This window comes from Pavona decussata, unplaced genomic scaffold (genome assembly GCF_977016875.1).
Source record: "Pavona decussata unplaced genomic scaffold, jaPavDecu1.1 SCAFFOLD_211, whole genome shotgun sequence".
Classification (NCBI taxonomy): domain Eukaryota; kingdom Metazoa; phylum Cnidaria; class Anthozoa; order Scleractinia; family Agariciidae; genus Pavona; species Pavona decussata.
The window spans coordinates 266,414-289,305 of NW_028145616.1; the positions used below are offsets into that span (position 1 = coordinate 266,414).

General features: G+C 37.7%; 1 protein-coding gene and 1 pseudogene across 1 annotated transcript; one reads left to right on the forward strand and one right to left on the reverse strand.

The window, feature by feature from the left end:
- Positions 1-336: 336 nt before the first annotated feature.
- Positions 337-10,845, forward strand: LOC146460512 (uncharacterized; annotated as a pseudogene).
- LOC146460513 (sodium/potassium-transporting ATPase subunit beta-1-interacting protein 1-like) lies at positions 9,127-22,892 on the reverse strand. Its single transcript, XM_085088130.1, has 8 exons — positions 22,733-22,892; positions 22,440-22,577; positions 18,625-18,705; positions 17,847-17,993; positions 14,102-14,143; positions 13,922-13,982; positions 13,124-13,202; positions 9,127-11,345 (listed from the first exon to the last, which is right to left on the reverse strand). Exons 1-8 carry the CDS (start codon positions 22,784-22,786, stop codon positions 11,336-11,338), a joined length of 612 nt encoding a protein of 203 aa, XP_084944256.1. The 5' UTR covers positions 22,787-22,892; the 3' UTR covers positions 9,127-11,335.

Genomic DNA, 22,892 nt, shown 5'->3' on the forward strand with positions numbered 1-22,892 from the left:
TAATTTAGGAGATAGCTTGGTTAAATTAAATTCTGATCAATAAAAATATACCGAACTGAAAATCCATATTTCTAAGCGGCGCTTTAACATTGATCACGGTTCTCAACTTTGTAAACTTGCAAGCACTGAAAATTTTTTTCAAGGCGTACATACTAGAATTGATACTTATAAACATTATTTTCGCCATGTCCTGTCGTCAACCCGCATTTTATTTCACGGAAAAGCTTAGGCTCTGTGAATCAATGCAGTTTTGGGCCAGATTTTGCAAGCATATTAGCTTAAGTACTGAAAGTAAACTAGACGCGTGAATGAAACCAGTATTTTAATGCAGAAAATATGGATGCCCTGGGGAGGTTTGCTAAGCACTCAAGAAGCTTAAGTTGTTCTCGCCTACAGCTCGACCAACTCTTAAACTTCTTTCGTGCTTAATACTGTCCCGCATGCATCCATAACTCGATAGTTACACGCTACACGCTTACCATTTCTTAAATTTAAGAACTTTTTACATTTTGCTCCATTACCCGCTAAGCACGGGAACCCGACGCTGTTAAATCGGAGGATATCTGTTCACAAGGCCTAGATCGCCTCAGATATTTGTGCTTAGTTGGGAAGAAAATCATAACGTTTCTTCGGCAAAATGCCAGCTCTAAATTTCTAAACACTAAAAACTAATTCCTTTAAGTTTTCTTTTAGAAGGGGGAAATATTTGAATGAAAAAGCGAAAAGAAATGTTAGCTACCACTTTCGTAAAGCCAGCAAAAGCTTGTAAATTTGGGGCAATCAATTATCTTTCTCCAAACTTCCATTGGCTTAAATTTTCGGCTAAAAGATCCGAAAAGATCAAACTGTCTTAGTTTACACAAATATGGACACAAAATCGGTTTCGCTCAGCCGATTTTGCTCAGTTTGAAGTGATGAGGGATCTAAATTCTGAATCGTTTAGAATCTGGTGTAAATAGCCGGCTAAGCTCAGTTTTAAAAGATGGGAGAATCAAAAATTCTGAATCGTTTAGAATATGGTGTAATTAGCTGGTTTTGCTCAGTTTTAAAGGATGAGAGGATCAAAAATTCTGAATCCTTTAGTATCTGGTGTAAATAGCCGGTTTTCCTAAGTTTAAGTGTTGGGTGAAACAGAAATTCTGAGTCCCTTAGATATCTGGTGTAAATGGCCGATTTTCGTCAGTTTTAAGTGATTGGGGGGATCAAAAATTAGTAGCGAAGCCAATTGTAGTGGAATACAGTCATACATGTACTTCGGTGGCTAGTAGATCCTGAGTATTTACCTACATTATATTTTGATTTGTTTTTTGTAGCTCCCAGCTGCTCATAACAATTTTGTACTGTAGGATTTCAGTTACATGCATGTTGAGTTGGTTTTCGTCTGGTTTATGCGGGTACCATTGTATTGTACCCTGTGTAACAAATAAATATATATGACTGCTATTATTGCTATAATATTTAGCACTTTGCTGCATTATGCCCCAAAAATATAAACCTCAAGGAGGAATGAGGAATTTGTAACGTTATTATTTACTGCCAGATATTTTTGCAAAATTTATTGTTGTCATTTACCGGTTTGTCAAGAATGTCAGTGTAAATCTTGTCAAACTACCAAAGAGAACAAACTACCAGCCTCTGTAAGGAGGTTTTGGGATGTGATGATGTTTATAATTTACTACCATATTAAAGGACTAGGTTGGAACCACCCATTCTAACCGTTCCTAATCTCCATCCCCCCTAGACATGTGTCGGTGGCAAATTCCCTTATCTGTGAGCAAATTTATTGGACAGCATGTCTTTTGATATTTCCTCTGAGATACAGATACTGCTTTGTTTGGAATTTCCTTTAAAAACATAGGGAAAACATGATAATGATCTACCTCATTTTAAGCAAGGGAATGAAATTTATTTCATAAACTAGCAGCATTTGATTCCAAAGATCACATTTAACCTTGATAAGATACTTCAACTATCACAGCTACATGTAGGCTGATTTAATGTATCCCATGATACATTTAAAGATTAATCACAATACTAGCATACCTAAATGTATGGCCCACACTCCAATCTTAAATTAAATAATTAAATCTGAAAATAAGATGAGGACACTGTGCTGAGGTCTTAAAAGCGATGAGAGACTGTTTTGTGTTTGGATTCTCTTGAATTTCAAAACAAAACCGTATTTCCACCCAAAAGTTGAAACTGAACTGCAGACTTGAATGTACACGACTACTACTAGTTAGGATCTGTTAAGACCAGGGAAGATGCTACAATATATGATAATAACATATTTTTTTCAATTTTGCTTAATTACTTTTTTGAGAATTGTTTGATTGATCAGTTGAGCTGAAATAGGATATAATTAATATCTGTATTTTAAAAGACAAAGACCCACTATTTGAGATCAAAAGGTCAGTTCAACAATATACATGTAAGCCAAAACATTAATGTATGACTGGTACAGATTAAAAAGAAAAAAAAAGGTGAGTTTGCACCCACTTGAGAAAAGTGAAAGTCTTTTGTTATGTAAACCAAATTTGTTTGTTTTTCAAGAATAATATTTTAATACACTGACAGACAGCCACACCAGCTGTTGCATGAAGCTTGTGAAGATGGTTGTGAAGAAGAGGAGTATGCAGCGAGACTTAGCGAGTAGGGTTATGAAGACTTTGCCATTACAGCATCACACCCAGCTGGCAGTGACAAAGAAGGACAGCCAAGAAAAGACCTTTGGCCACCACCTGAGAGTTCAGCTGACCCAATATCAGATGAAAGGGATCCCCTGGTGAAGATGCTTCTGGAAATAGCTGCAACACAGAATGCAATACAGTACTGGAAGATCGTTTGCTTTTAGTTAACTGAGGTGGGCTGCACAGTTGTTCTGATTACTGCTTGAGGACTCCTCGTCATTCTGAGCCAGGACTGCAGCCAAGAGAACATGTACAGGTGTATGTCGAATGGAGTTTGGAAACAACAAGGGAAAAAACTGCACAATGGTCCAGAAATTGTGGGAGATCATAACGGAGCTCCTCAGCTTGAGATGCCACATGACCATCCGTGTATGGTTCAGCATTCTCGCTATCAAATACAGTCTTGGAGAGCAAATGGGGATGTAAGCTTGATTCTTTCCAGTTCTCCAACAGACAATCCTAGCACCGATGATATCATAGCCATAATTGACTACATGTATGTGTGTGGCTATGCTTGCAAGGATAGTGAACCCACTGGTGCAACCGTTGATCTCTTTAAGGACATGGTCAACGCTGTTGATGCAACTGATGCAGACCAAGTGACGTGCAAGTCAATGTGTGCAAAAATGCTGATAAGGACTGTGGGAAGAAGAGACATTAGTGGACCTGAGGCATGATTTGAATTGAGTGGACTGGCACTTTGGCGATGTAGCCATTCATTCACCTACTTGTCAATGTCACGCTCAAGGCGACTTGAACGGAATGGTGACACTGCAACTCGCTGTACATTTTTGGATAAGTACCTTGCACGATCACGGGATGAACACTGTTCTTGATAGCGGAGCCCCCATAGCTAAGGGATTTTGGTAAACCCATCAGTGCGAGAAATATTGGTTTGGTTATGACGTCACTTCTGTCCGACCGACCGCCCTACCGCCCGTACGTACGCTACTCCATGTAAGCCAACATGAAATGAGACACTCAAACCTCGTGCTGCAAATCAGGTTATATTTCGGCGGGAAAATTCATGGCCAACTGCGCTGCCGGCTGCGTTTGTTTGGCAGGAAATTGCATCACCAACTGCGTTTGAGAAAAATAAAAAATTTTGAAGACGACGTGCACGACAAAACACAAACTCAATTTATGAGTAAGTCTACAAACGTGTAAAGCAAAGAAAGGGAGATATAAAGAGATCGAGAAAACAGGCGACGAAGAAGCGAAGTTCGACGTCAAAGAGAGCGATTCAGAGCGGTAGCAAACAGGCGAAACATGAGTGACGAAGAAAGAGAGGAAGAACAGGAAAGGGTGCCGAAAAAACCCCGTGTTGCGGCACAGGGTTTGAGTGTCTCATTTCACATTGGCTTACATAAATGAGCGTATAATTTTGAAGACGACAAGATACAAAGTCGATTTTTATATGTGACTAACAGCAGGAGTAAGAGCAAGGCAACTAGCTGCGGGAGAGGCAAATCGACTGGCACATCATCAGCATCTGGAAGTGAAATCATTTTACTCCGATCCGGTGCCACGAAACGTTGGATTTTTCCTCTTGAAAAAAAACGTTTCGCTCAAACGTTGTGAAACGAACGGAAAAATCAGCAATGGAATAAAGGGACTGGTTATTCTCAGAAGAGGCGAGTAGATTCATGCAATTTTGTTGACAAAACTTTGCTAGTTTGCTGGTTTGCAAGATATTGTTTTCTTGCAGTTTTGACACGCCGTTTAACTTATCGAAACTTAAGCTTAAGCTAATACTGCTAACTTCAGAACAGTATTTTGAGCTCTTTTTTTCGGTCCATGTTGATTATTTCCCTTGGAGTTTTATTTTCTGATCTCGTCCAATTTCGCCGTCAAACAGCAGGAGAAAGAGCAAGGCGGATCGCGGCGGGAGAAACAAATCGATTCTTTTAGCAGCTTTAAGAGGCGGCACTTCATGAACAGCGGCCGAATCTTGAAGAGAAATTATTTTACTCTAATTAGGCGCGATGAAATGAAATTAAGATGCGATGGATTTTTCCTCTTGAAGTGAGACTTAACGTTGTAAACGAACGAAAAAATCAGCAATCAAATAAAAGGACTGGTTATTCTCCAAAGAGGCGAGTATATTTATGTGATTTTGTTGACAAAACTTTGCTGTTTTTGCAAGATATTTTTTCTTGTAGTGTTGACACTGCAACTTATTTAACCTCAGAGCAGCCTTTTGAGCTCATTTTTCGGTCCATGTTCTATATTTCCCTTGGAGTTTTATTTTCTAATCTCATCCCATTTTGCTTCATTTGAAAAAATTTGATTCTGAGCTAAAATAGTCAGTCAAACAAACGTCTCCCAACAATGTATCGTTGGCATAAACTACTGACAAGTTTTTCTCGCATATATTTCTAATTTTAGCATTTATTTCTGACAATCTTGACAGAGAACAAACAAAAATACTTAAAACGGTAGGATATAACCGCAAAGATTAAGATGTGTGAGTAATTTTCACTGAAAGTCTTTTCAAAGAACGTTAAAAGCGAATGTAAAATTAATAAAAAGTGTGATTTCATTTTCATCAAAACAAAGTTTACGCGAAACATTCATTCGCTTGTTTTTGTGAATTTTTCAAAGATCGTTGTTTAGTTTATTTCTGTACTTATTGCTATGAATTATCACTGTGCTTTTTTCATTTATTACTCAAAGATATATTTGAAGTGTGTTTTTTGATTAGTGTATCCATTTTCTCTGAGGTTTATAGCGTACGGCCAAGTGCGGCCTTCTTGATAAGCAAAATTTACTAGACAGTGACAGTGCCGGTAGCGCGCGTTGGCTGTTCACAAACCGTTTTGCCTCGATCATCTTAAAAACTAAAAACAATAATAAAAACAGAAAATATCATTTTGAGCCATTTAAATTCCGCTTTTATAACACAGAGGGCAAAATGTTCCTAAAACTATCAAGCAACTTCGTAAAACAGTCAGTAAAACACTCATCGAAGACGCAAGCAAACCAACAAATTATTTAATTTTTTCGTAGCGTACAAAACAAACAAAACCGACGAGAACAGTTTCCATTATACACATGTAATTAAGAGAGAATACAAGTTTAATTCAGGAACAAACTAACAACGATAAATCAAATGTTAGGCATCAATTAATTGTTCACCTGCGCTTTGAAGCTTCCTACCGCTTGGAAATCACACGAACATAGATCGATAAAAATAGCAAACGATGGATCCAAGGAAGAAATTTGTGGACTAATTTCTTCCTGCTCCTTCCTCCTATCAAAAGGACACTTTCATGCTCGGTTATCGTTCGTTGAAAGCACCTGGACGCCATGACTGATTTCAGGTTCTCAACCAAGCAAAATAAAATCAATCCGATCCAAGTCTTTAGCTTTTGACACAAATAATATTTTTTGCTCTTTCTTGTGAGAGACACCAAAATTAACCTTTAGGAATTTCTTTCCTAGTTGCAGCACTTGATTTCCATGTATTTTTGGTACAAAGACCCCGGCTTAAGAGTCGAACTTCGAAAGAACCTCAAAGAACTTATTTTTTGGACACAAAATGCAGAAACCAACAAAATGTAAAACTGTCGTGCTCAACCAATCAGGAGCGAGTATTTTCGCCGCTCGACCAATCAGGAGTAAGTAATTTTGCCCTCGGTGAAAGGGAAATTACGAAAAACTGCCCTCTGTTACAACATATCAGCATTCAGTAATTTTGCCCTCTGTTTTACATTGTTATTGTTGATGAGCAGTTAGCTGCATATGCATTAAAACTGCAGATTTGATGAGGAACTCGTAAGGTTATTACGTTCATACAATAAGCAGACTTCTATTGTGGAGCTCCGCTTTTAGGCTCGGCTAAATATATATATGACCATTTTGCACCCAACAATGGTAAGGTACCTGTGGTAAGTGGTGGTGCTAAAAACACGCAACATGGCCATTGAATGAGGACTACTGTAGAACAATGCTTTTGTTGCACTGGACAAACTAGTTTGACATCCAAGAAGTTAAGGGAGATGCTGAATCCTGGATTAATAGGTTTACAGATTTTATTTCTAGTGATGTGTGCCCAACATTTGTGAAGGCCCAGGTTTCTAAGGCACAGCGTTATGCATGCAGGGCATTCACAAGAGCAGGTATTCGAAGGAGATGAGGATGATGATGCTGCAGAAGCTAAGGAACAACCAGATTGGGTAGATGTCTATGCACGGCAGAACCAGAGGTATGATGGTGTGGAGAATAATTTGCATTATGATGATGGTGGAGAGGACTATGACTGAAACAGTACCTGCATTATTCTTCCTGAGGGCGAATACCCCAAGAAATGGTTTGAAGAAATGATCAAAGAAGATGTAGAATGCCAAACTGTAGCCCTTGAATTGCCACAGGCGTCTCCGTTCTCCCCGAATGAGAATCAGAGAGCCATAGTGAGTCTGGTATTACACACCCTCTACAACTTTGTTGAAAACCGACAAGGTTACCGTCCTTTGCGGCTTGTTGTCTCCAGAACTGCTGCAACTGGAAAGTCGTATGTTATCAAGTGCCTTCAGAGGTTAGTGCGGCAAGTTTTTGGAACAAATGATGCAATAGAGGTGATAACGACAGGGTGTGCTGCCTATCTCATTCAAGGCAGTACAGTTCACAGTTCACCGGCTTAGGAATCCCAACCGGGGGAAGGTCTTGCAACAAGCTGACGGTACCAGCAGGTCCAGTGCTTCAGAAAAAGTGTGAGAATTTGAAAGGTCTGGTTGGGGGCGAACGATCGATGTTCGGCCGCACCACAATGGGCTGGATGCACGTCGTTATGCAGTGAACAGAGGAGCCATGATGTAGACGAGCTATTGGGGGGGGGGGGGGGGGGTATCCTGTAGTAGTGCTTATGGAAGATGATGTTCAGCTATCTCCTGTATGTGACACTCATGTCTACTTTCAAGATTGGCTCCATTGCCCAAACTAACCATGGTCGCTTGGTATGGACAACTTTTGATAGTGCTGAGATTGTGAGGCAAACTGAATCTGAACAACAGCTGAGGGGTGTATTGATGTCCTCAAGGACTTATACTACCACCAGCAAATCCATTGGCTACAGCAGTTTCAGTGGCAGAATCTCCGCTTAACACATGGTACAGAACTTCTGGGAAGGATGGATGAACAAGGTCTGTACATGTTTCCAAAACATCGCCTGGAATGGGAGCGCAAAAAAACTGCTGCGTTCTCTTTCATGGCTCAGGTTTGTCAATTTGATCTTCTTGTCGTAGCGCGAACGGAAGACTCGGTAATTTTTGCAGTATTCTTCGCCGCTTGGTTTCTTTCAAATTTCTAAATCTCCACGGCATCTAAGCTATGATAACAATGCTCTGTTTTCGTTTTTGGGTACCAGTATGGTTGCTCTTTTTATTCTTTCTTCTGGTTACAAGTGAGGTTTATTCATCACTGTTTTCATGTCGTTGTTTTTGTCTCGGCGGTAACAAATTTTCTATAAAATTTACTGGTAAAATGTTCAAACCTACTAGCTCGTCTATTTCATCAATGGTAGGTGCTTTATGGACTGTAAATTTTTTGTATTTTCTTTGTTTTGACGTAAAAATTAAAGCCAAAAATTCAAATAACCCGCCCCGAGAAAAAAATTCGCGCACAGATATTACCATGGCTACAGTTTAACTGAAGTAAGAATTTATCTTTCAATCAGCGTACGATTTGTACGTTATCCGTTTACTCTCTCCAACAAAATGTCAGTATCGCGATAAAAAACTAAATTCGATTTTGGGACGGCAATACGACTTTATTTTGACGGCGTTAAGAGAAAATATATTCCGTATGTCGCGAAGGGATATATTTTCTTCCAACTAGCCGTCAATATAAAGTTGTATTGCCGTCTCAAAATCGAATTTAGTTTATAACAACAAACAAACAAAAGCAAGGTTTCGTTACGTAATACAGGACACCCCATACAGTGAATACTGAAAAAAACAAACTAACGCACAGCAGCTTTCATTACAAAAGGTTACACTTAGGATTTCCCCCAGACTCAAAAGTCAGAATCACCTTGTACAACTGTTTGCACAGCATAATAAACAGCACCAAAGGAAAAGTGCTGCTCAGTAGCTTTCATTTGAATGGCCACACTTGAGGATTTCACCCACAGACTCAAAAGTTAGAACTACCCTGTACAACATAATAAACAGCACCACAGGAAAGTACTGCTCAGTAGCTTTCATTTGAATGGTCACACTTGAGGATTTCACCCACAGACTCAAAAGTTAGAACTACCCTGTACAGCATAATAAACAGCACCGCAGGAAAGTACTGCTCAGTAACTTTCATTTGAATGGTCGGAATCAAAGACTCACAAGTTAGAGCTACAAACTACAGGAGCCAAGATGTTGCTGTATGAAGGTTTCATCACAGCTTCATACCCATACATTACTGTATAATAATGACTAGACTTGCACATGCTTAAAAATTGCTAAATTTAATTTGAGTTATTTACACAAAATAATGACAAGTTCTTGCCTGTGGCCTACAATTTATTTAAAAATTACTACAATGGAATTGAAATGTGATCTAAAAATTTAGGTAAGCGATAATTTTAATTAATATTGTACTGTATAATGACCCGTTAATACAGGCGGCAATCCAACCAGAGAATCTTCTTCGCCTCAAAGGACTGCCTTTTGAAGTAACATTGATTGTGCATTGCTGTTTCAGTAATCCCCAAACAAAAATACACAATTTACAGTTGGTGCAAGTTGCATTCACAGGTTAACTATATAATATTACAGAGCTAAGAATAGTGATTAACACTGGTCGTCACAAATAAAAACAATTCTTCAAGGTTCTGAACACTGGGTGTAAGGGAGTCAAATCTGACCTTTCATAGAATGCAGATTGATTGACCTTCCTAAAAAATATAAACTGAAAGAAAAAATGACCTAATGATCTTGTTTACACATCTGGTTAAATTCTATCTTCAAGTGGGAAAGATCATCTGGAGGATGAAATGCTATTGGGAAGCAAAGTGATCATAAACAGTTGATGGGGTGGGTGGGAAGAAAGCCCCTAAGTGATTTTTGGGTTGTTGACCTGGTCAAGGTTTTGAATTAGCATTTTCGTGTCGAGTTCTTTGTCACAATAAATTTCAATATGTTGTCATTCATTGCTATTGCTAGAATGTTATCACTGATTAACACTGTATAAAAGTGTGAAAGTTACTAAGGAATTACAATACTATTTTACAAGGCTAAAAAGTTAAAAAATATTAAGAAAAGCCAAACGTTTTTGACTAATCAAGTCATCTGAAGATGACTTGATTAGTCAAAAACGTTTGTTGGTTTTTTTTTTAACATTTTTTTTACTGAACTTTTTAGCCTTGTAAAATAGTATTGTAAATCTCAAGCAAATATTATGGACAACATTTTACTGAGGAATTGTTAGACATTTTCCTTCTTCGCACCACCTCAAAATTTCTCTGAAATCACAGGCTTCTTTCTAAGTTCAAATACTTGTGAAATGTTTGTGGCTGGTCTGACGCAGCATTTCGTCTCAGCCAAGAGACTCTTCAGAGACCTTCAGAATTATTTTATAGGCAAACTCGTCGAGCATCACGCCCAGCATGCTAACATTTTGAATTTGCGAGCGGGACTTTGGGCGTGATGCTAAACGAGTTTGCCTATAAATTCTGAAGGTCTCTTAAGAGTCTCTTGACCGAGACGAAATGCCGTGTCAGACCAGCCACAAACATTTCACAAGTATTTGACAATTTTTCAATTCTTTATTGTTTAAATTTCTTTCTACTCACCCCTTCAATTTACATGTGGAACTTAAGAAGAGATTTTCGAGAAGGACATGAACCGCCAAAAAGGGTCAGTATTGCCCTGCTCATTAGCCCTTCCTAATACTTGAGGTTGTGATTTAACCAGAGCATAATTTTGATTTCAATAATTTATGCTTTCCAAACATCGATTGATTTCCATGCTGAAAAACAGTCTGAATGCAACGGGAAGTTCCTGAATGGTTTCATATATTATTTATTTATTAATTTTATTTATTTTACTAAAATGCCATTTTGTGTTCCAAGATCACTTTTAGTACTGTACCTTTAACAGTAGTAGTGTGGACAAGCTCTGCACATCACGTGATGGTGCAAGAAGCTCAGGGCGCTGCCTCTTAATACAGTGGTACACACATTTTTTGAGCGGTTCACATGTACGACTGTGTCGGAAAGCAGATCTTGGTAAGGGCTGTTGGAATCCAAAAGGAAAATTTGAGGTAATCATGCATCCTTTTGAAAACCAATACCTCAACTGTTAAAATTATGCTAATTAAACACTATTCTTATGGACATTGAATCCATAATTATCTAAAAAAAAGCTCTGGTGCATTCTACAAAATAGTATTGCATGTACAATAAATATTCTGTAATTCTAGGACATTATTAATAATAAACTTATAAGTTATATTTTGCAAATCTTTCTCCCAATAGCCATAAGCAAAAGCATTTTACGATTCTACATAAAACTGTTAGAGAGCAAGCATATGGCTTTCCATCGACCAATGTAGGACTTGATTAAATTACAACTTTAAGATTCATGCCTGGGTCAGCCTCATCGCAAGTGCATTCTGGGTTTCTCATGTTTTATTGTTCCTGTTCATAAGCATTTTCAAGAGGATCTGGGGAAATCAAAATGAAATCAACAAGAATCAAAAACATTACATGTGGTCAAACGAGGATGAAAGTTGACACATTCACGTTTGAAGGTTCAGTGGAAAAAGAGCCAAACTGACAATTTTGTTCTTGGAATCCAAATTACATGTACTTCATTAGTAAAATATTAATTCTCTCTAAATTGGCCCACAGACTATTTTTGTTAGAAACGTAGTTCCATATTCACATTGTTATTTTACGGGCTCAAATTCACCAAATAATTAATTTTATGACCATAGCCTAAAAACTGAACCAAATAAAGTGATGCTTGAATTTTTTTTGTCTCGTATTTTAAAGCTAAAAAGCTCTGTTAACATAATTAGGTAGGCCAAAGTAGGGCATCAGTTTTGGCACAATTTGGATTCTGAAGGCCAAATCTTCACTTGTATCTGGCCTTTTCCACTGTGGTCTTCATTTGCTCACTTCTCGTACACTTGAGACCGCAAAATGCATTCAAATTGAGTTTGGGTTAACTTTTAAATTACAGAATTTTATTAATAAGCATTGATTCATAGAATGAATGGTAGGAGAGGTGGGTTGAGGAGTCACTGACGACATCACTGTGCCATTTAAAATGTGCATTTTGCAAGGGATCAGGGCTCCAGACTAACAGTGGCCAACTATACTAGACACTGGTAAAAATTTGGTTTTGTGCTTTCACTAGCCATTTTTGCTAGTACAGCTGTAGAAGATTATTGTATTTAAAAACACTAAAGTGCTGGACAGGAAACAAAGATAAAAATTATCTAACAACCACAAAAGCAAATCATCAGAACAAGACCTACATTCGGCCGCATTTTGCGATATATGCCTAGAGTTAGGCATGTCAAGGTCAAAATGTCAATCGCAAATAGTGCAATTTGTAAATGGCAAGAAGATTTTTGTACACACGTGTGAGATTTATCTTAACATATATTACACATCTACTAAAAACTGCATGACCTTCCTCCCTTCCCTTTTGTGATACAAAGTACAGTAGCAAAACTGCGGCTAATGAAAATTTTACTTTGGCCAGTGAAATCAGACCTGTTACTAGCCACTGGTCTACTGCGCTACATAAAAGTAAGTGTCAAGCCCTGAAAAGGATCATTCTTGAATGTCAACAAAAACAAATTAAAACTATGTTAAAATAAGCCATTTACTTCTGGAGTAAATTTAAGGCCTATACTGTAGCCCATGCAAACAGTGGTGGGAGAGCAGTAGTGTGCATGTACATGTACATGGTAGTGGTAAGCTTATCGCACACTTTCAGTCAGGGTGTAGGTGGCGAATTAACTGCAGTCACAGGTAAAATAATAATAATAATAATAATAATAATAATGAGCGAAAATTAAAGTTAATAGCCGACGTTTCGGCGTCATCGTGACACCATTCTCAAGGCAAAGTGGATGGTCTCACGATAACGCCGAAACGTCAGCTATTAACTTTAATTTTCGCTTGCTTATGTTTCAAGAAATCATTATTGATCAATAATAATAATAATAATAATAATAATAATAATGATAATAATAATAATAATAATAATAATAATAATAAATAACCCATTAGAGAGAAGGTTTTTACTTTGAAAACTCAAAGAGAGAGTCTTTAAGACTACTACATCATATTTAAAGATTTACTAAAAAAGTTTCAGGCGTTTTGTTTTTGGGTGAATTGTGTCACATACTTGAATAGTAAACACAAACACAGTGCCAACCAGACTCCACATCACTTTAAAGTTGAATAAACAGATGTTCTTACTCACATGGGCTGCATTTGCATGCGTGATGACTTTGATGGCGGCTGGTGAGCAGAGTTGTAATCAAAGCCTCCAATGAAGTCGACTGCAACAAACAACAACTCAGTTTAAAACTCATTTTCTCAACACCTGTAGATATGCACAAGTCAAGTAAAATTTCATGGTCTCAATAAATTATTACTCATTAATTTAAAAAAAAGGGAAACTCTCCTTGGACAGTTCTACTGATCAAGTGCAGTGAACTGTACATGTGTGTGGAATCATCAAGGGATGGAAAGTTGGGGCAGTGCTGTCAATAAGTTTTGAAGTAGACGTCCCCACTGGGAAAGTAGGGGGCAGCCTACTTTTCGAGTGCCGAAGGCGCAAGCTTCCTAGGGGGGTGTGCTCAATTTAAGTATATCCAGACAGCTGTTATGGCTTTGGGAATAGCCAATACCCTTGAAATGAATTTTGATGTTGCTGGTGATATAGCTGATGTCTGTAGGCTCATCAATGTTTTTATTCACAAAGCAGGAAGACCATTAGGGGTGTGAAGGGCCTCAACATACATGTACACATACATGTACACTTAGTACGTCCTTACAAGTAGTATTTGCATAATCTGATACAGGATGTACTCAGCACATCCTTGTAGCAGTGAACGGGTTAAAACATTAAGATTCAGACATATAAAATTTGTATATTGATCTATCTTAAATGAACAGTTGTTTAACCAAGCCTCAGATGGGGTAGAAGGCTTTCACCACTCTTGTTCATTAAAAGGTATTTAAATTGTTAGCAAGTGCTGTTTAAGTTGGTACTCACAGTGATCATCTTCTTCTGCAAAGGATCTTGCCACCCAGCAGCCTAACCAAAAACCTGCAAACTAAACAACAACAAAACCACTGTTTTTTATCAACATAACTATTACGTGTACAAGGAGCATTTCACAGTTGATTGTGATACTGGGGGTACTACAGGTACAAATGAGAAGTTTCTACTTACTGCCAGCACACACTCTGCTCCTGATTGCACCGACTCCACATACTGAAAATAGAGACAGAAGGTTATATCACTAACCCTTTACGCCTCAATATCAAAATGCATAATCTCCCTTTTGTTCTCAATATCTGTTTCATGGCACTACATGTACATGTAGTTGGGAGAATGTCTTTAAACATCAAGACATTTTATCTTCAGTTATCATTTCCCTTTTTCTTGTGACCCATCCATGTGATCAAGCAGTACATGTATAAACACTGTCAGTAACGTGAAATTAGATGCTGGTTGCTACACAAAGGTACTAAGGGTTTTAGGAGTTAATTTACAGTATATTGATAATTGATTGCTGCCTCATAGATGCATTATAATTATAACTGCAGCTCTGGGCCCAGTTGTTCAAAGCACGATTAAGGTGACTCAATCCAGTTATTTTTTGGTGGTACCATCCTACAGTGTACTTTGAAGCTCTCTGGTATCCCCACCTTTACTTTTATCGTAAATGTAACACATAGAATGGATAACATATAGATCAATCTACAATATAGCAAAAAAATTTTGGCGATCGGAGTAAATGTCACATGGTTATAGTGCCATGCCCCTTTGAGGTCTGAGTCAAAAATCTTGCTGTTGCCAGTTTTTTTTTCATGAAAATCTCTCGGCTACAGATAGTGCGCATTAGTGCCTTGGGCTGAACAGAGTTTCCACAAAATCGCAAAGACCCAATTCGAGAAATTTAGCGCTTTCCAAATTTAGGTCATAATTTATGTAAAAATGATAAGCAAACTTTACACGATTATATCTAATAAACTATGAGATTCATTCCTTTATTTTGGGGATCTTAATAACAGATGGGTCCTTGCAAGTCAGCAAAAAGCTTTAGGGCCTTGTAAATGCGTGCGTTGGATGGTACTGCCAAAAAGTAACTGGGTCAAGTCACCTTAAGTTAATCCTGGGTTAACATGAACTTCGATTTTAGTTTTGACTTCGATACAGTACTGTGCAAAAGTAATGAGAGCGAATTTCGACGAATTTCGAGGCATTTCTTCAGTTTTCAACCAAAACCAGCGATTTTTCTTAACCAAACGAAATATCGCCAAACTTTCGACGAATTTTCGAAAGCGCTATTGTCTTAACATTTTCGAAATTTCGAAATTGTATGCGAATGTTTCAGCGAAAATTTGGACGGCCATTCCAGAATATTCGCGAAATTTCGAGGGAAATGTTTTGAAATTTCGAAGAATGCTCTAAATTTCTGAAGCGTTTCTCGAAGTTTTGAAGAGTGCAGCGAATTTTCGAAGCTAAGCTAAGTAAGAAGGCTTTCGCTTCCTTCGATCAACCCTTTGTGTAAACAGTTCTATTTGAGACAGCGAGGCATCAGGTATTGTGACGTTATCATGGCAAAGGGTTTTGTATAAATGCCATCTTCAGTGATTTGTAATCACACTGTTTACAGTAATCATGCCAAAGGTTCTTACGCTCGAAAGCGAATCCAACCTCTCTACGAAAATGGCTTGCAGCCGCTAGCCATAATAAAAAAATTAAGAGACGAAAGTGCTTTCGTCAGCTATCAGAGCGTGGCGAGAATAATTAAGAAGATCAAACTTGCCGGTTCCGTCGACAACCTCCCGAGGTCCGGTCAGCCTAGAAAGCTGAACACATCTGCCAAGGCATTTATCGAGGCACAGATGCGAAAAAATGACGAAGCCAAAAGCCGCCAAATCCAAAAGAAGCTTTTCAAGCGTAGCGTGAAAGTTTATCAATCAACAGTTGGAAGAGCATGCAAAGAGCAAGGATGGACTCTTCAAAACACGAAGTACTGCCAGCTGATCTGCGACGTAAACATGACCAAGAGACTCAAGTTTGCGCAGCGAGTGATAGCCACTGAAGATATGTGTAATAAACAAAATTAATGAATCTGTCGGCACAGACTTTCACAGACATGCCCATATCATGCGAATATCAACATAGTTTTTTGTCTAAACATTTTCGAACTACTGGTATGCTACTGGTATGCAAATCAAAGCACTTTTTGTCTATGAAGCGGATCCAAACATTGCAAGCTTGGCCTTCAATCGGAGTTAGATTTCAACCAGAAATTTGCATGCGTAATCAAGATCATAAAGTTTACAATCCTGCTTGTTGTAATATTTACGATTCAGTCCTTTAAGGTTAGTCTTGTTTAAAAACAAACGGGCAGTTACTCTACTGAAGCAGAGTGCAGGTTAAATCTCTCTAGCTTATTTTTAAACGCTCTTCGGTCGTGGTGTCAATAAATAAACAAAGCACGTTTACTTCCGAGTTATGTACTGCAATTATATTCTACAGTGTATTTTTAACGACAGTTCACTGCTTTGAAAATTCAAAGCAATGAAAGTTCATTTCTTTGAAATTTCGAAAGCAAGGAAAGTTTGTTACTTTGAAATTTCGAAAGAATTCGCATAATTTTGCCGCATTTTCTTTGAAATATCGCATTGAGCGACGTGAAATACCACGCGAAATTTTGCCAACATATTGTCGAAAATACGCGAAAACAATAGACGAAATTTGCTCTCATTACTTTTGCACAGTACTGTATGTACATGTAAAGACTTTTCTTTGCCATAAGCTTAAATTTAGCTTTCTAGGGCATTACATTTTTTAATGCTTGAAGCTACAACGTAAATGAAAACCTCAGTTAACTTTTAATTGGGGATTAGCATTAGTGGCTTTTTTTTAAACATTTGTGCCTGTTTAAGGTCACCCAATACACCCAATGTACCTTCAAAGGTGTCTTCAGAGGTGTCTCACATCCAAGCGATGTAGCGCGTCCGGTTTAAACGTTAGATACCTGAACCCTTTTATCAAATTAAAGCTTATAGAGCTGGCTATCAAACTAAACCAAGAATTTTGAAATAAAATGAATTGCCGCATTTTTAGCGCTGTTTTCTTGGAGGAGCCACTTCAAAGAGCTAAAACTCAAAAGGAATTAGTTCGTTTGCCTTCAAATTTGGACAGTAGCTAGTTTAACATATAAACAACAAAAAGGTGTTAGCGAATTTTTTCTTTCGAAATATTTTTTCTCCGAGAGCGATTTTTGTACGATCACTCCACATTTTTTTCATCCTATTTCGAAAATGCTCTATAACTTTTCATTGCGATTGAATATGGCAAAACACAGACATGTTTTTTTAGCGCTTTGGGTCCGGAAACTGAGGAGCAAATTAAATTAGCGAAAAACAAAATTCGCTTTGACTTGTAGCTTTAAAAATGTAATTCAGATGCTCCCATTTAGAGGTCGTGAAAAATTCAACAATTCATTTTATTTCAAAATTCTTGGTATAGTTTTATAGCCAGCTCTATAAGCTTTAATTTGATATAGGGGTTTAGGTATCCACAGTTTAAACTGAGGGAAGAAAGAAGGTGCAAGGTAAGAGAGGAGAGAGAGGGTGGGAGGGAAGGAAGGAAGAAAGGGAGGAAGGGAGGGAGGGGAAAGAAGGACTGAATTGAGTAAATAAATACTGAGTTGACTTCCGATAACTCAAACCTCACGCTTACTTGAACCAATTTTCCTTTCCCTTCTGGTCATTTTCAATATAATTATTATAATAATTTTTACTCTCGATAACTCGAACTCCACAACTCAAACCTTTTTCAATTCCCTTGAAGGTTTGAGTTATCGGGAGTGGACTGTAACTTCAAAACAATCCCCAAGCTTGTGATCTGGGATAAAAATGATAATTATATTATTACACTATCCAGCAAAGCTAACCGTGAAGTGAAGAAGACATCCTTCAATTTTTGAAGTTTCAGTTCCATCATTGGTCAGTGTATCATTAGAAGTCACAGTTTTGCATCCAATGCCATTTTTTGCCCAGTAACTCTGATGACCCGTCTTCAAACTCAACCAATCATCTTCCTAAAATGTTCATGATCGTACAATAACAAGAACAGAAGCATTATTTCAAATTTTACTCACTGAATTGACTGCTAAATGTAATTATTACTACTCTACATGTAACTGTATTTCAAAACTATCAATTTCAATTAAATTTTTATTAATGTAAGGGCAACTGATTTATTTTATGGTTGAACTTGACTTAATGAAAATGGATTAAAATTACACGAGGACCCAAGATCAATAAATCAACCCAACTGTTTTGAATGATAACATTTGGCTGGTAAACAAAGCAGTCGAATTCTATTGGAACTCCCAGACAAGAGTCAATCGAAAGAGTTCAAATCATTTATAATAAATTTTCTAAGAAATTACACTGTAGGAGCAGTTCAAGGTTACATGTAAGACCTCGCTTCTGCCACTTGAAGTCAGTAGTTTTAGCAAATATTTGTCATTTCTTTTGCCAACAGCCACAAAATTTTCAACCTTGATAGTAAGAATTAACGGTCTTTCAGCTATTTACATAGCATGTCAAAAGATGGCATGTCGAAAGCGGATAGTCTCTATTCTCTGCCACGCATGTAACACTTAACATGGCTTCTGTATGTACATATAATATTAAGGTGTGTATGTTTTTACATTGCATACTTACATGTGAAACTCTGTCTATCTCCAGGTAGAGTGACATTATGAACAAATTAAGTCCAAACCAAATAAGGCACCAGACTGAATACTTCAAACAAGACAAAAACAAAAAACACTATGAAAGTTTACAAACATGTATATGTACAAGCACATGTATGTACTTACATTTCATAATTTTGATGAAGCTAAAGTGCTACTCAAACGTAAGTACAGGTACCGGTAGACAGTCTCGACTCAGGCCTTGGAACTCGATTCTCACAGCTCACAGATCTCAATGTTCCAGTTTTGAAATGTGAGAATCAAGGATTGAGAAACAATGAGTCCTCAAATATCCAAACTTGAAAAGAATTTTGAGAAAACTATTATAATTTCTTCCTCGAAAAAACAATTATTAACAACCTTAATCCATGAGCTCCATTTGAAAAAATATGGTAAATTGTTAATTACGCAAAATTTCATGTTAAATTTTCCAAAACACAAAATACAGTATCTACCCCAAGAAGGGTCATTGGGAATTCCAAGGAGAAGAGACCGCAAAAGTCAAAATTTTTAAAGGGAAATATGAAGCTAAACTCGATCATGGGAGATTCAAATGAAAAAAAATTTGTTGGAAGAGATGGAATTTTCTGACACAACACATTTTTGGAAAATGAAACCTTTGAAATCTATCAGAGAATAACAATGTTGGCAGGTGCATTTTCAACCGAGCAAAAAACAATAATTATTATTGGTATTTGTAAAGCACTGTCATCCTAAGTCCATTGATGTGACTACATGTAACGACACGCAAGCTTTATCAGTTTAAATAATTGAGATGCTCTCCTGTTTGTCATGATGTTGAGCTTGCATGTAGAAGTATAAATGTTGACAGAATCTGTCAAAACTTGCAAATTAAACAGCAATGGTTGTGTTTTCACTAGGCCAATTTACTAGCTGAACATTCTTTCTTGGTGGTTGTTTACAGACTGACATTAACTAGTTAAACATGGTACGTGTTTTCATTGTGCAATTTAACCCGGAATTTGAGCCGCTAAATTAAATATTCAAATTACAAAAGCGCGAAACTTTCAAAAATGGCAGCAGACGAACCGCTTTTAATAACTTCTTTTATGTTGATTCTCACTATATTTATGCCCAAAAGAAGGAGTTTCTCTCAGAGGATGCGGTTAACGTCTCTACAGATCACAGATGAGGAGGATGCGACAAAATGTTGTCCAACCGCAAAACAACATTCATCGCCATAAGTGCAAAGCCGTGTGGGCTTATCCGGCAAGACCACAATTTTGGTTTTGAGGTATTGTTGAAGTCATCTGTCGTTTTTCTGTTTTGCAAAGTGAAGAGTGAACCACGAGGCGAACTGAAACACGAAACTAGCGTCTAGTAAATAATATTGCCAAATTACTTGACAGGCGGCTGTCACTACGTGCAATGTGATTGGCTACAGTATTTACCAGGATCGCGAGGTAGTATAACTCTGCGTGATTTTCCAGTCTTAAAGGCGAGATAATCTCGTTTCTCTCGTGAAAACAGCTTGCATTTTTAACCCAATAACGGCCACGTGTTTTCCACGAATAAAATTACTTCACAAATTAGCATATTGTTAATTATTAACCTAATGTGCAGTAAAAATTGACAACTTACTGGGTCAAAGAAACAGCACTCCTTCGGTCTAGAATAGCTAGAATTTCTAATTGTTGAATAAAATACCCTAGCTGCGAATTAAAGATTACTCGAAAAACAAACCTGAAGGTAAAAATTTCGAAAATTTCGATGAAATTTGATCCTCGCGCCACATGGCAGTAATTTGATCTGCTCTCGAGAAGACGTGTTTGTTTACGCAAGATTAGGCAGTCATCACGTTTCATCAATGAAAATAGAAAGAAAAACAGGCAATAAAGCTTTTCAAAATGAAAAATTTATTCAAATAAGTCTTTGTACTGGTCTTAGAAGAAAATGCGTATAATTTTTGCCGCGAGGCGACCCACTCGCAAGCGATTTGAAGCAATTGCGAGTCAATTTTGAAGCGAATTTATCGAACCGTGCGGAGCACGTTTTTCAAAACTTTTGCAAAAACTGTTCGGAATACGAAGAATCGATCAATTAGAATAGTATTTCAGTATAAATTCACAATCAAACCTGTAATTCTTTGTGAGTTGTATTGCTAACACTCAACACATCACCAGCTTGTCGCCTCAGGAAAACTACAATTTTCCTCGAAGCATAATTTCTCCGCCGTTAATGCTTGGATTTCCGCTGTTGAAACTGTCGAGTATTCCTTAAAAGTTCCTCTTTCGATTTATCGTTTCAAAAAGTTGTGTTTTCCTTCCAAAAACGCGAAATTGGCGTCTTGAATATTTAGCCTGAAGCGCGCGGCCCGCCATGATGGCTGAAATCCAAAATTTTTCGGACGACAAAAACCTTTTTGTGTCTAGACTCCCCTAAGACCTAAAAATATATGCGCAGTCGGTGGATTCTGATTGGTCAGTCTTTTCCAAAGACAATTAGAACAATAAAGGACAAAATTATCCCTTTTAGGGGAGGTAGAAACCCTTGCGCGAGCCCGCGAGGATTTGCGTCCGGTTTTGGCCGGTTGGCCGTTATTGGGTTAACTCACTTAACAAAAGACAAACTGTTTTCACTGTATTTCCGGACTTTTCCGGCTTTATCTAGCTAAAATTGTCCTAGTGAAAACACAACCAAAATTGAACAACATAGCAAGACAATGAAAAAGACTTCATCAGGATGGCGTGCTGCAATATTGGGTCATTAAACAAGACCTCAGACGAGTCAATTAATGCTACAAGTTTGTCATGGCTTTGCTCTTGCATGACTGTACAGGTATAAATGTTGACAAAACCTGTCAAAACTTGCAAATTAAACAGGAAACTTGACAACATAGCAAAGGCAAGGAAAAAGACTTCAACATGATGGCATGCTGCGATATTGGGTCATTAAACAAGACCTCAGACGAGTCAATTAATGCCACAAGTTTGTCATGGCTTTGCTCTTGCACGACTGTACAGGTATAAATGTTGACAAAACCTGTCAAAACTTGCAAATTAAACAGGAAACTTGAACACATAGCGGAGTCAATAAACAAGATTTCAACAAAATGCCGTGCTGTAGTGTTGGGTCAATAAACAACAAGCCAGACGTGTCAATTTGCCACATGAGTTAACGACATTGCACTCGTGCAAATGACTACTTCAAGAAATTAGCAGTCAACAAGGGAAACTAAATCTTTAATTGGATTGGCACAGAAGTGTCATTTTGCAACTTCACTACCAAAATGTCCACCCATGAAACAAGAAATATTTTTATAAACAAGACTAAGAGAAACTAACGTCACTGCGATCAGTATTTCATTATTCCCTTTAAGGACCACTACAGTTTACTGTACCATATCGTTTTGTGCTGCTTCGACCTTGAGAAACGATCAAACATTCTAGAATTTTTGACCCGAATCACCTTCACTTTCGATTAAAAATACTGACACGCTATCTAACAATACTAAATAACTTCTTCTCGTTTAATATTTAAGGCAAAACGTCGCCTAAGGCGAAGAACCAAATCACGGTATTCGGTTTAAAATACGGGAAGGAAATAGCTTTATGTTGACGCAAATTTCAAATATTCGAATGATCAGCGAGAGGTCGGAAATTCACGGTGAGAAAGAATCATGCCATTTGTGACATCCCAATTAAGAAAGAGTGTTTACAAAATGGGGCTTTTTTAAGAGGGAATTCGTTAGGGTTACTTCTTTTACAGAATAATACTGATCTGATAATGACATTACGCACGCTTTAAGCGTATTTCACTTACCGTTATTACATATGGAGGGCGGTATTGATGAACACCGAATATTCCAACGATTAAAAAAGCAAGATGGATGAAGTTCGCGATGATGGGCGCCCACATGAAACCCAGAAAATCAAACACTTGCCGCTCTAAGACCACAAGCTGGAAGAAAAACACCACAAGAAAACACGTCGTTAGCTATTGATCGGTGTTTATTGTTTTTACAGTAAAGGTTCTTAAACTAAGCCCTTTATGAGCTAACGCTGAGAATTATGCCGAACAGAAGACTAAAAATCGACCAAAACTAGTGCACTTACCAACTGAAGAACTAAAATAAGATAAAGGACGTTTCTTGCTAAACAACAGCCCATTTTTAGCGAAATTCCGTGATGATTTTCTAGAAAAAGACGCTAATTTTCAAGACATTCCAAAACAACAGCTCTGCCTTCCCTTCCGAGGACGCCAAATATGGAAACA